At 41.4% G+C, this 14,663-nt stretch overlaps 1 protein-coding gene across 2 annotated transcripts in view; it reads right to left on the bottom strand.

The window, feature by feature from the left end:
• CPNE9 (copine family member 9) overlaps nucleotides 1-14,663 on the bottom strand; it is a 136,472-nt gene that overhangs the window by 87,181 nt on the left and 34,628 nt on the right. For both annotated transcript variants that reach the window (XM_075287511.1, XM_075287512.1), the window contains one exon: nucleotides 3,193-3,296. In XM_075287511.1, coding sequence (XP_075143612.1) covers nucleotides 3,193-3,296 — 104 coding nt within the window. The remainder of the gene's footprint in view (nucleotides 1-3,192; nucleotides 3,297-14,663) is intronic.

The following is a 14,663-nucleotide window of genomic DNA, read 5'->3' as shown; positions in this document are numbered from 1 at the left end:
ATTCCCAGCATTAGGATCCCAATCGCTGGCCCTTTTAATCCCCCCCATCACAGCACGGGTTCTATTTCATCCCTGGCACTGTTTTTTGGGAATAGCTTCACTCTGTAGGCTTCAGTAATGCATTCATGAGGAGAGCTTGGCCACTAGGGGCGCTGTTCTATAGGCAGAAAGTGAATTGCACAATAATGATACCGCACGGCAGTCATTACTGACACTAATATAGATGAGTTCAGAATAACGTCCTCCCTGCTGTAAGATATAAGGATATTACAGGTCACAGAACTGCTATTGTTGTACTGAAGGGGGCACTATTATATCCAGTACATGCTAACCTCCGCTTATGAGAAACTCCGTCACATTATAACTTCACAATAAGGCGGATGACCCCTGGTGCACTAACATAAGCTAATACAATGCCTGGGCACAGAGGGGGTGGGGCCAGCCAAAAAACACCCTGTTCTTAGCCTCAAGATGCTACCGGTATATAGGTCATGTAACATGGGGGCGGGGTGCCATAAGGTATGTTCAGAGTGAACACATTGATAGAAACCTGATAATGCTGATCAGCAAGTTCTCAGGAAAGAAGGCGGACCACTTTGACTTTGACTCCTCCCTAGTATCTGCCCCCGAGGAGCTGTCTCATCCCACTAGTAAAGATATAGAGATTTCTCCTAGCTGAGGTGAAGAACAAAACAGTCCAGGAGATTTTTAGCCTTTTGCTCTAAAGCATCATGATCTTAAAGGCATCTCATCCAACCTAATTGACGGCGGGTTTGAGGCAACAATTATTCTAATGATTTCCTTAAAGGGTTTGCCCATTTTAGACAGTTCCTCTTCACCCTCCCCAGTTTCCTTAAAGATAACCTGAGCTCTGAGGTTCCCAAACACCTGCAGAGCCTTTAGATTGAAGACAACTGCTGCAGAGGAACTAGACTGCAAGTGCTCATTTCCCCACAGTGCCTCCGCAGGAGAATTGGAGTATTACACTATGATAATGTACTGACAATGTAAGGATGTCCTGGGTCCTCCCAAGCAAGAAATGAAGCATAATAGACAACGATCAGGTTATTTTGCTGAGATTAGGCAATGCCATGTGTTTGGATTCTCTGAAGCACAACAGGGAGTCCCTATTATTCTGTGTTATCTGAATTGCTCCCCATGTGTCACTACACAGTGTGTGGGAGTCACTAAAATCCTCCTCATTGAGTTTACCTTGAGAACATGGAATATGATGGAATAAAAGCGTCGATGTTACTAGAATTCTATGGGTGCCGTATTATCGACTGGTACAAGATGGCTCAATAATAGGTTTGTGTGCATGAGGCCATAATGGCTCAATCCACGGCCGATCTGCTCATCATGAAACCATCCTATATCCATAGAGATGTGTCTATACATGTGAGTCCTCAGTATTCATAGTGCAGGTCATGTGACCTGATGGAGGACCAGATCTATAATGTCTATGTCCCTGCCCTGGCTCTTGTGTCCTGCACGGTGAGTCATCCCGGAGCCCCCGCTCTTCAGTGAAGCACAGGAGCCTTGTCATTCCGCTTCATGCTCTCAACCAGATGAGAAAAATTGCTTATATTTATAGACTTGATTTAGGTAATTCTGTTTTATTATACAAAAATGTTCTCAATCTGGAGAGTTGTACTTCACTGCGGCCAGGAACACGTTACCCTCCCAAATATCATCTGCTACAACATGATGCTCTGCTACCCCGGTATTCACTATTATATAGCTGGTGTTACCCGTATGGCACCGACATATGCCGCAGCGCTGTACAAAGATGTTCATCAATTATCAATCCCCGAGTCCTGTCTCATATCTACAGGATCTACTGCTGAGGCGTAATAACAGAACAACAGCCAATGAAAAGCAAGTGAAAAAGGGATACATCTATCTATCTATCTATCTATCTATCTCCTATCTATCTATCTATCTATCTATCTATCTATCTATCTATCATCTATCTATCTATCTATCTATCTATCTATCTCCTATCTATCTATCTATCTATCTATCTATCTATCTATCATCTATCTATCTATCTATCTATCTATCTATCTATCATCTATCTATCTATCTATCTATCTATCTATCTCCTATCTATCTATCTATCTATCATCTATCTATCTATCTATCTATCTATCTATCTATCTATCTATCTCCTATCTATCTATCTATCTATCTCCTATCTATCTATCCATCTCCTATCTATCTATCTATCTATCTATCTATCTATCTATCTATCTATCATCTATCTATCTATCTATCTATCTCCTATCTATCTATCTATCTATCTATCTATCTATCTATCTAATTATCTATCTATCTATCTATCTATCTATCTATCTATCTATCTCCTATCTATCTATCTATCTATCTATCTATCTATCTATCTAATTATCTATCTATCTATCTATCTATCTATCTATCTATCTATCTATCTATCTATATCCTATATCTATCTAATATCTATTTATCTCCTATTTATTTGATATTTCTATGTACTCGCTGCAGTGTATACAGGTGTTATTTGCGGTGTATACAGGTCACTTACACTAGAGATGTCTTATAAATAGATATACATTTCACAAGTACCAGTCCCCCTGGCACTGAAGGGTTAATAGGCGTCCTCCCTGCAGGATCGGGGATGTTGTTGCCACAGTAACAAATATCTCTCAATAGATCCTGACTGTCCCACTTTCTCTCCGGTCCCTAATTCAGACACGTGTCATAGTCACCATAGTTTGTAAACAGCCCAGTGGGGGGCGCAGAACATCAATGTCGTGTAAGGAATGAGGAAAGTTAAAGAACTTACAGTCCGCTCATTTGTTATTCTTGTAAGAATAATTTAATAAGAAATATAATAATTTAATTTATTTTTTTGTTTTAAGAAAGAGCTCCACATCTGTCCACAGGCAGTGCCTGGTATTGCAGCTCTGCACACTATATATACCTACCGTATTTACTGACACATATACTGCACATGGTGGTGTCTATGAGGCCTAACGTGGAGCTCCTGGACCGATGCAAAGGTAATGGGGCCCCTGCTTACCATGAGCTGGTTTTTTTGTGATTGGGCCCCCCTGAGGCTCCAGGGCCCGTAGTGCCCTCCCTGTGCACCCCCTATACCCACGCCCCTACTTCTACTGCAGTAAATTGGTCGAAACGCTGTAAAATACTCACACATCAAATCTTAAATTCTGTTTCTCTTCGAAAAAATAATCCAGAACGAATTTGCGGACAAAATCTGGATTCAGCGTGTTGTCGATAACTTCCGTCCGTCCGAACTGCGAGAAATACAAAAGATATTATACGTATTAGTATTATCTGTGGACTGTATCAATTAAAGGCAACGTGTCACCTGATCCCGTACTATAATGTAGAGCAACATGGCGACTTTGGCGCAAGATATGTCATATGGCCAAGCTCATGGCGTATGAGGTCGCATTGCCACTCACAGTATAGTTATATTATGTGTAATACAAGGGGGACAATACATGATACAGGGCTCGTCTCTTTGGCACTCTCTGTATCCCTGTGTCATGCTCCGCCCCTTCCGGCCCTGTCCTCAGCATAACGCAATGCATATTTTTTACCCGGAGTGTTCCTTTAATTCCTCCCCCCAAGACGCGTCTTTTCTCCGGCAGGATGAAACGTATCCACAACTCATATGTCAATACACCAAATAGTCACATTTTTTAATTAAGAAGTTGCGGGTGGCGCAGTATCGACGCTCAGCGTGTCCTCGGGGGAAACAGATAATTAGCGGCCGCCATTATCTAATACATCGATTCCCTGCAAGTCCAGGTTACTGAAAAGAAGCGCCGGAGCCGCTGGAAACCGACCAATGAAGGGGCTGCGATTTTAATGAATTGTCAACGGCGGCCGAACATGAAGTTGGGTTTAATAACTTTAATTATATTTACATTTTCTGTAGATTGGGCGGCCCATTAGGATGAGGCCCCTCCGTAATCACCCCCATTAATGGCACTAAAGGGGAGCGGCGCTCAGGATTAGGGAAGGAATTAACCTCCGTAAAGTGCTGCGAATATCATCACCTTACTGAAGACGTCTACGCCGAGAGTCTAGGGATGAAAGTTATCACATGTATATAATAGACCTGTATATAATGTAATCTCATATACAGCTGATATATGTGTCACCTGGTCACATAGTGAGTCCTCTCCTAACTCTTTTAGGTCTCCATGTAAGTAAATCTCTTCCTCTACAATATACAATAATTAATTTTTTTTTTTTTTTTTTTAGGCGCCGCCCCCTGAGAGGCTGGCTGCCTTGATGCAGTGCTCCAAGCTAGGAGCAAACTTTTCTTTCCTTTTTCACTCTTTTTCTCTGTATCTTCAAGAATCCGGTAACCAAGCAATCTAGCACTATGAATTTAGCAACTATAAATCGAATGGAAGACCCTGTGGAGTTTTTTGTTCCTTTTGTTTCCATTGTAAAGCATGGACTCAAGACCTGGTTCAGCTGGTTTCCACATGTGCTTCTTACCATCCCCCCAGCTAGGACAGCATGGCTCAACATGCGGCATGGAAGAGAAACCTACATGGAAATGCGGACTTCTTCGTTCAAGGAGATGATTTCTGGCGTCAATTGCTGATGTGTGAAGATGCTACAGCTGACTGGTATTTCTTTCTATTACTGTGGACACGTGGGACACTGTTACAACCTGGGAACCTACCATCACCCACCTACCCCAGGAGTTATGGAAGCTTGGCAAGAGAGCAGCACCATGTATACCTGGATGGTCTCTGACTTCCTTGGGGCAGTAGAACACTGTGGTAAGGAGGAGGAGGACGGCTTGTGATGAAGGACATTTGGGGCATTTTTTTGTGGTTAAAAGGACAATAGTGCTGATACAAGATACCGAAATATCAGCTGTGAGCAGGAGATCTCACCACCTACCAAAGGAACTGCCACATGTTATTATGATAGCTGCATATGTCCCCCACCTCTGCAAAAATTTCTGCTTGTTATATCCACATGCTGTGACCCCCCTCCTCGTGTCCTACAACCAAGTCGGCTGTATTATTATTATTATTATTATTATTATTATAATTATTATTATTAACATCAATCTGCACAGAGAACTAAATGATCCTGCAGTGTGTCTGTGTTTCTTTCTTTTTTAGTTGCTGATTCCTAGGATTTCTCTATCTGCCATGAGCTTGTATGTGTTTCTCTCTTGTTATATACTACTGTACCATCTATGAAACTGTATCACTGAAATTTCCCCATTGTGGGACTATTAAAGGAATATCTTATCTTATCTTATCTTATACCCCTATATATCACTGGGTTCAGCTTCTCTCCTCTACAATATAACCCTATATATCACAGAGCTCAGCTTCTCTCCTCTATCCTATAACCTATATATCACAGGGCTCAGCTTCTCTCCTCTATCATATAACCCTATATATGACAGGGCTCAGCTTCTCTCCTCTATTGTACAACCCTATATATCACACAGCTCAGCTTCTCTCCTCTATCCTATAACCTTATATATCACACAGCTCAGCTTCTCTCCTCTATCATATAACCCTATATATCACAGAGCTCAGCTTCTCTCCTCTATCCTATATATCACAGAGCTCAGCTTCTCTCCTCTATCCTATAACCCTATATATCACAGAGCTCAGCTTCTCTCCTCTATCCTATATATCACAGAGCTCAGCTTCTCTCCTCTATCATATACCCCTATATATCACAGAGCTCAGCTTCTCTCCTCTATCCTATAACCCTATATATAACACAGCTCAGCTTCTCTCCTCTATCATATAACCCTATATATAACACAGCTCAGCTTCTCTCCTCTATCCTATAACCCTATATATCACAGAGCTCAGCTTCTCTCCTCTATCATATAACCCTATATATCACAGAGCTCAGCTTCTCTCCTCTATCCTATATCCTATATATCACAGTGCTCAGCTTCTCTCCTCTATCCCATAACCTATATATCACACAGTTCAGCTTCTCTCCTCTATCCTATACCCCTATATATCACAGAGCTCAGCTTCTCTCCTCTATCATATAACCCTATATATCACAGAGCTCAGCTTCTCTCCCTCTACAAACTTCCCCCTTTCTTAGGGTCCTTCTAAAAGCCAAGAGACATTTCCGAAACCGTGGCCTGAGCTGCTGCTAATTCAAAGCTTCCTACAAGTTCCCTTTTAATCCCCCTTTAATCAGACAGTGCAGCAGATTATCCACAGCGGTAGGTCGCAGATCATTGCAGTCGGCTGGACATATGGGTCCTACTTAATTTCAAGTGCCATAAAATATCCAGGCACAGTCATTATAAAAGTAAAGGTCCGGTCAGCATTGTCATGTCACATACTGTGGCCCCTGCTTTATAGGGGTGTAAATCTGGTAATGTGGAGGAACAACCACTGCTGCAAGATTTTAGGGTATCATCAGTGGTGGTCAAGTCCATCCCCCTAGTTATTGCTGCCTGCCCATTGCAGGGTCTTCCAAGGGTCGTGAAGAGTCATAGATTGGAGATGAACCAGACGCCTGCGCCATGTCCATATGATCAGGATGTATATATGGCTGTATATATAAGTAACCAGGGCCAACAAAGAACATTGAGGTCAGACACCTTCATATATATATATATATATATATATATATATATATATATATATATATATAGCTGTGGACCCCCACTTACTGGGAGAATGGGAGGGGGCTCAATCAATGCAGAGGTGTCACGACTGTGCCTACAAATGACTCCTGCACCCTGCAGGTATTTCCAAAATCAGACAGAAAACCCCGTGTACAAATCCAAGACAAGAATTTCGTCTATCCGGGGAATACTAATGAACGTCAGCGCTGACATGTGAAATAAAGGTATCCGATCGTCACTTCCAGCAATGACTCATTTATATGCAAATTCCAACGAGCTGCATTATGGTTGCAAAAAATTATTCTCAATTAATTATAAAGCATCCGGCCTTGTTTACAACACTGGAAAGGGATGTCAAGGTCTTGTCAAGAAACGCAATTTCATAAAGATACTGCACAACAATGTTCCAGGGGTTGCCAGACAATATAAGAGATTTAGAAAAGGATCTGTTTGTTTGTTTTTCAGAAACAGCGCCCCTCTTATCCATAGGCTGTGTCTGGTATTGCGGCTCAGCTCTATTGAATTGAACACTGAAATATCAGAGTCGAGCGTTAAGGCCTCATGCACATGACCCAGTGTGCAGGCCAAGCTTCTTCCGATAGGGGGTCCGAGTCTGATGTTCCATTTTGATGATTATAGAGCAGGTCCTATTCTGCACTGCTACATTGTAATGGAAGAGAAACCCACTTTTGAGTTATTTTGTCTTCCTGCAGCCACCACTAGGGGGGGCTCACTGCATGTTATGCTATAATTCATCTCAGTGTGTATGCAGTAAGCTCCTGAGCTCCACCTAGAGGTGGCTGCAAGTAAGCAAAATTTTATATCGTAAAGGGTATTTCTAACTTATACTACTTACCTCCTATCCATATGATATGGTATAGGTGCCTATATTCTGGGCATCTGGGACACCTGCGATCACAACAATGGGGGTCCCTTATGTGAATGGAGCAGTGCATTCACATAGGGAACTAGGACACCCTGCAGGTCTGATGGCCAAAGTCCAGTGACTAGACACGTATCACCTATGTCTATGCAGAGGATTTGGTGCTGTGTACCAGAAATAGAGAGCTCTGACCCCATAAATCTATCTAAAGAAATAAATCTGAACACAATGCGGGCCCTAAATGATGATAAAAGGTGGGCATTCACTTCAATGTCATGTATCAGCACCAGCAGGGTCTGCAGGGTGCCAGCTTTGTACAAGTGGGCGACTCTACAATGTGACAAATGCTTCTGGTCAATCCCTATTATCAAAGGATCAGAGAGTGTTCAGCAGAAAAATCCCAGTGAAAGCTCAGGAAGACAATACACCCGGATGGCGCTCTCTCCTGTTATGCTTAATACATTGGGCAGCCTTCCAGCAATTCATGAAATCGTTTCTTCCCAGTAATGGGGAATTCCTCGGCCATCTGCATTACATTCTGCGGCAGGATTGAGGTTAGCGTGCCTCCCTGGTATCTGTAATCCCGGCTGCGCACTGCGAATCCTCCCCCCTTCCGTCTGTGTATTTAGCAGGTCTCGGTCTTATTCTGCTCTGTATACAAAGCATCACATGTATATAGGAAATAAGCTTTCCTTACTTGCCCTCACCTTTAAGAAGGGTCTGCAGAGAAATATTGGATGGTATAAGTGCTATAAACTTATACGGTGCAGATAAAACCCAAATACAAGGGGGTGCTGCTTTAGTACAAGTCATATTTAGGGTTAACTTTCTTTGCTGGTCCATTATAACATATATATAGGGGTCAGTACTCCTTTTTTACTGATACATAGTTCCAAATCAACTGCGTAATCAGAGTAAGAAATAATAGATTCTGCAGTCATCACTAGATGGAGCTCAGGAGCTTAGTGCATACTGTTCTGCTATTGACTTTAATGAATAAACAGTATGCAGTAAGCTCCTAAGCTCCCTCTAGTGGTGGTTGCTGACTCTTAAAGGAGCTGCCTGGCTGACTACATTTTTATAATTAATTTTTTTTTTTTTTTGGGGGGGGGTGGGGGGGTGGTAGCAATATTTAACTCGCCGATCCCTTACTGCTTCTATTGTGATGCTCCCCAAATTCCTCACCGATTTCCACGTCATGGTCCCTACTGGCACACAGGAAATTCTGTTCAACCAATCACTGAGCAGCATTTCTTGTCTTTGGGTTTTGTGGTTTCGGTTTTCTTTTTGTATGTTTGATTTTTTTGTTTGTTTTTATTTCTTCTTTATTTTTTTAACTTAATGTTATCTTTGGGGGTTTTTTTGCAAATTTTTTTACCCCTTTAATTATATTGCAATGCATCCAAAAATGAAGATCTGACTGCTATGAACATGAAGGGTTATCCCACAAAGAACTTTGATCTCCTATGCACGGCCTGGGGTTTGGCCAGAATCTGCATCTGGTTGGTGGGGGCCCTGCTACACCTGTTACATGGGGCCCCGGAGCTTCAGGTGACGCCGCAGTTTGCTTTCATGATTCTACCTTTCTGGATCTTTTTGTATGTTCTACGATTTGTGTTGAATCTGTCTGCAATACTAACAAGAAAGGGAATCCCATAAGGAAGGGAATCGTGTCCAAAAAATACAGAGCCCTGATTGGCTGTCTTGGGTCACCTGGTCTGGAGAACGAAAGAGCCGCACGAGGAAATAGGCAGACATACTCCAGAGCAGATGGTACAGAGGACTGAGCAAAGATTGACACACCAGCCCCACGGAATACATCGTAACGGGGATATTTATCTGCTGGAAATGGATTATATGGGAAATATTGGAAATACTCAGCCAGTGAGGAGGGGAGAAATCACAAATGTGACTCCAGAGGAGACGATTGGGGTGATTGACCCAAGGAAAGTATGAGGGGCATGGCACATGGGGCAGTTATACAGGGGAACCTCAAAATGGACTATGCAAAACTTAAAGGGTTGTCAAAAGAATCCAACCTATCACCCCGACCCACCAGATAGATAGGATAGGGTCACCTAAATCAAATGGTGTTTTCCTCTTGTGAATCGGTGTCTCCGTTGTCAAGATATCGCTGATTTATCAGTATGTAAATGAGCTCTTTGGAGCAATGGCGGCGCTCTCATTGTTGACAAAAATAGCGATATCTCTGCAACGGAGTCAGTGATTCACAAGGTGACAACATCACTTGATTCAGGTGACCCTAACCTACCTATCTGTAGGGCTGGATTTATATGCAGGTTCTAATTAAAGACACCCTTTAACTGATCTGGGCTACTGGGCAATTTACTATTAACCCCTACACTTCTCTAGACCACCAAGGGTATAGTAGAAATGAGAACAATCACCATATTACAGTCCCAAATAAAGGATAGCCCTTCTGTGGAGACAGGGGTGTGACACTAGAGTTGCATACAATATATATGTGCGTGTAATGTTATCCTTCCTTATTTAGATCATCAGATATACAACAGAGCAGTCATGAAATCCCCCACCCTCTAATGATAATGAGATGACTCTGCTTATGATGTCTCAGTCTATACAGTAAAGCTGGGAAGTGAGCTGCAGCAAACAGGAAGAATCAGTCTGTCATTTCTGCTCTGTCCTGTGTGACAGCTGCAATATTCCCTGACAGAACATTCCCTTTAAGTTTCTTCACGTCCTTTGGCTGACTAAATGTCCTCCATAATTTTATTACAGCTCTAAGCTGTTTGCGGTTTATTATACTGAAATCCAAACCTTTGCGGTATATTTCATACATGTATTTAAACAGGAAGAGCAGAATCGGGGCGAGGGGGAGGGGGGCTAATTAATCAAATCAGATCAGACAGAAACGAGCAAAATGAAATGCATCAATTAGGTTTCCTGGCGGCCGTGACCAAAGTGAGATTTCCCAGTAGATGCTGATCTCATTTAGTTTTCTTTTGGTTTGTACATCTCCTGCTCAAGTTCATTACTTGATATTATCTGCCGGGGTCTTCTGTACCCGAGACTGCTCCGAGGTGGCGGGGCCAGCTGTAATCACTACACGTAACAGAAGACAAGTGTCAGTCACACTCATCTCTAATGCATACCTCTGGCCCATGTGCCCCGGCCATCAGGAGTGCTCACTGTTCTAGGGCTCGGGAGAAATTAACTTTTCAATTGCCAATGGACTGGGCCAGTAGAAGTGAACCTGAGGCCATCTCCACGATGACAATAAGCAGCAGGTAGGTTAAGGAAGGATCATTAGTCACTCAGTGTAGGACTGAGGCTCCTTGGGGCCACCAAATAAAATAATTCTAAGGCCCATCCTTCAACCTTTAAATTTGGGGGTCTTCTGCCATTACTGTGTTAGAGCCTGAGCCCACTGGAGGATCCTCTGGTGGGCCAGTCTGACATAGCCCGAGGGCAGATATCGAAGCCCAACAGGGTCTACATACTTACAAGGAGCCTTTCCAACCTCTGAACTGACCTGAAACCACCACTTTGAGAATGGACAACCCTGTCCTTTCTGGGACAAAGACATCCTGATTTTCCTGAGGTTGATACTGAAAATCCCGGTAAATTTGGTCCTGTTGGCAACTATGGATTTGGGAGGCCCTGAGTAAAGTGCTCTATGTGTCTCAAGGTAAAGGTGCAGTGGACATGGTGCCCACTTTGTCATCCATAGGATTCCCATAAGCATGGAGCCATCTCTGATGTCCATCTTTGGCTTCAATGAAGATCAGCGCAGGTGCTAGGAGCACCAGAGACTCATCGGCCTCAATTTGGGATACTAAATCCCTGGTCTATAAGGACCTGTGGGTGGTTTAGTCTCCCAAAAGATCTGACAGGTTCCCTTTAACCCCCGTCCAGCATATAAAACAGTATCACGTTGCTAGATTATTGGAATTTTACTGTAGTGACAAAAGTTTGGTAAATGGAAGGGATCTGAATTTTCTCCAATCCTGGCCATGATTGCGGGAGATGGTTGCTTGACGTGTATGGAACAATATGGGAAGGGGGTCAAAGGGGATTTCCAGCACCGATCTATTTATGGCCTATCCTAAGATCAGTTTATCAATATGTGATCCCTGGAGGTCTGACATGCAGGACCATCGCTGATCAGCAGTCTAACCAATATTCATGTGAATGCAAGTGCATGGTGTGCCCTTCCTGTGCTGATGACATCCTTTCATTAGTCACATGCTACAGCTTTGCATAAGGACCCTTCCCATGTATCTAAGAATGCAGGAAGGGGGGTCTGACATGTGGTCTCACATGTGGAACCCCTGCTGATCAGCTGTTTAAAGAGATCACAGTGAATAGGAGCACCACAGCTTCTTTCCTGTTCTGATGACATCACTCTCATCAATCACATGGTACAGCTGCAGCTCAGTCCTATTCAAAGGAATGGGACTGACCACTATGCAACAAATGACATTCAATGAAGAGGTTACCATGCTCAACTGAATGCTGTGGCCTCTTCAAACAGCTGATCTGTGGGGTCCTGGCGGTCGGATCCTAAAGACAGGTCACCATGTGAACAGGGGCGAATACTTGTTCCAAACGTCTAATATGTGGACAGAATGAGTGAATATGATACAATTAGAAGAGAATATCATTTAGAATATTGTCTGGGAATCTGCAGCCCAGGCGGAAACACAGAAACGTGATAATATTACCGTCTGATCCGCACAGCTTAGACTACAGGTAATGTGATAAATCTTCTTACTTCAGGGAAATAAGAAAGGAATTTACCGGGTAATTCATAGCGAGCGCTCTCGTGTGTCAGATACAGACATAATATTACAGGGCCCCGGCCGGCTCTACATATCGAAAGCTCAGAGGGGTAATATGAAGCTCCGGGGCCCCGAGGCAAAATCTGGACCAGGGCCCCATCCACCATGTGCCGTTTAGTCTATATACCGGTGTCTTCTAATGTGGAAAAGAGACCGCTGGGGTCTGTCAGACAGCAAAGCCCAGATGTGACTGCTACATGGCACCCCCATATACACTCCAGTGCCTATAGGTAAGGAAAGCTTTTATGATTTCCTGGAATAGCCAGCTAGGAATTAAATCCGAGGAGTGGGCAAGAAATGTCTGCAAAACCAGGAGGGATTCTCCAGAAATCCAGCGTAATACACTTGCCCCAGATTAAGTCTACAAGTAGTAACTCCGAGCAAATCCCAGTGTCACACATCAAGGAGCAAAGCACAGCTGATTTCTATGAAAGTAATGAATGCAGAGGTGTATACAGTAAGATATATACAGCAAGGTAAGAGCACGTATAACAGGACACACAAGGGGAGAAGTCTGCTAAAATAGGCGACTTATACTAGATATATTCTTGTACATAGGGGGCAGTATTATAGTAGTTATATTCCTGTACATAGGAGGTAGTATTATAGTAGTTATATTCTTGTACATAGGAGCAGTATTATAGTAGTTATATTCTTGTACATAGGAGTAGTATTATAGCAGTTATATTCTTGTACATAGGAGGTAGTATTATAGTAGTTATATTCTTGTACATAGGAGCAGTATTATAGTAGTTATATTCTTGTACATAGGAGTAGTATTATAGTAGTTATATTCTTGTACATAGGAGCAGTATTATAGTAGTTATATTCTTGTACATAGGAGCAGTATTATAGTAGTTATATTCTTGTACATAGGAGTAGTATTATAGTAGTTATATTCTTGTATATAGGGGGCAGTATTATAGTAGTTATATTCTTGTACATAGGAGGTAGTATTATAGTAGTTATATTCTTGTACATAGGAGGTAGTATTATAGTAGTTATATTCTTGTACATAGGAGGTAGTATTATAGTAGTTATATTCTTGTACATATGAGTAGTATTATAGTAGTTATATTCTTGTACATAGGAGGTAGTATTATAGTAGTTATATTCCTGTACATAGGAGGTAGTATTATAGTAGTTATATTCTTGTACATAGGAGCAGTATTATAGTAGTTATACTCTTGTACATAGGAGCAGTATTATAGTAGTTATATTCTTGTACATAGGAGTAGTATTATAGTAGTTATATTCCTGTACATAGGAGGTAGTATTATAGTAGTTATATTCTTGTACATAGGAGCAGTATTATAGTAGTTATATTCTTGTACATAGGAGTAGTATTATAGCAGTTATATTCTTGTACATAGGAGGTAGTATTATAGTAGTTATATTCTTGTACATAGGAGCAGTATTATAGTAGTTATATTCTTGTACATAGGAGTAGTATTATAGTAGTTATATTCTTGTACATAGGAGCAGTATTATAGTAGTTATATTCTTGTACATAGGAGCAGTATTATAGTAGTTATATTCTTGTACATAGGAGTAGTATTATAGTAGTTATATTCTTGTATATAGGGGGCAGTATTATAGTAGTTATATTCTTGTACATAGGAGGTAGTATTATAGTAGTTATATTCTTGTACATAGGAGTAGTATTATAGTAGTTATATTCTTGTATATAGGGGGCAGTATTATAGTAGTTATATTCTTGTACATAGGAGGTAGTATTATAGTAGTTATATTCTTGTACATGGGAGGTAGTATTATAGTAGTTATATTCTTGTACATAGGAGCAGTATTATAGTAGTTATATTCTTGTACATAGGAGCAGTATTATAGTAGTTATATTCTTGTACATAGGAGCAGTATTATAGTAGTTATATTCTTGTACATAGGAGTAGTATTATAGTAGTTATATTCTTGTATATAGGGGGCAGTATTATAGTAGTTATATTCTTGTACATAGGAGGTAGTATTATAGTAGTTATATTCTTGTACATAGGAGGTAGTATTATAGTAGTTATATTCTTGTACATAGGAGGTAGTATTATAGTAGTTATATTCTTGTACATAGGAGCAGTATTATAGTAGTTATATTCTTGTACATAGGAGCAGTATTATAGTAGTTATATTCTTGTACATAGGAGCAGTATTATAGTAGTTATATTCTTGTATATAGGGGGCAGTATTATAGTAGTTATATACTTGTACATAGGAGCAGTATTATAGTAGTTATATTCTTGTACATAGGAGCAGTATTATAGTAGTTATATTCTTGTTAGAGATGAGCGAA

This window comes from Leptodactylus fuscus, chromosome 9, assembly GCF_031893055.1.
Source record: "Leptodactylus fuscus isolate aLepFus1 chromosome 9, aLepFus1.hap2, whole genome shotgun sequence".
Lineage (NCBI taxonomy): Eukaryota > Metazoa > Chordata > Amphibia > Anura > Leptodactylidae > Leptodactylus > Leptodactylus fuscus.
This window is presented reverse-complemented; position numbering and strand designations above follow the sequence as displayed.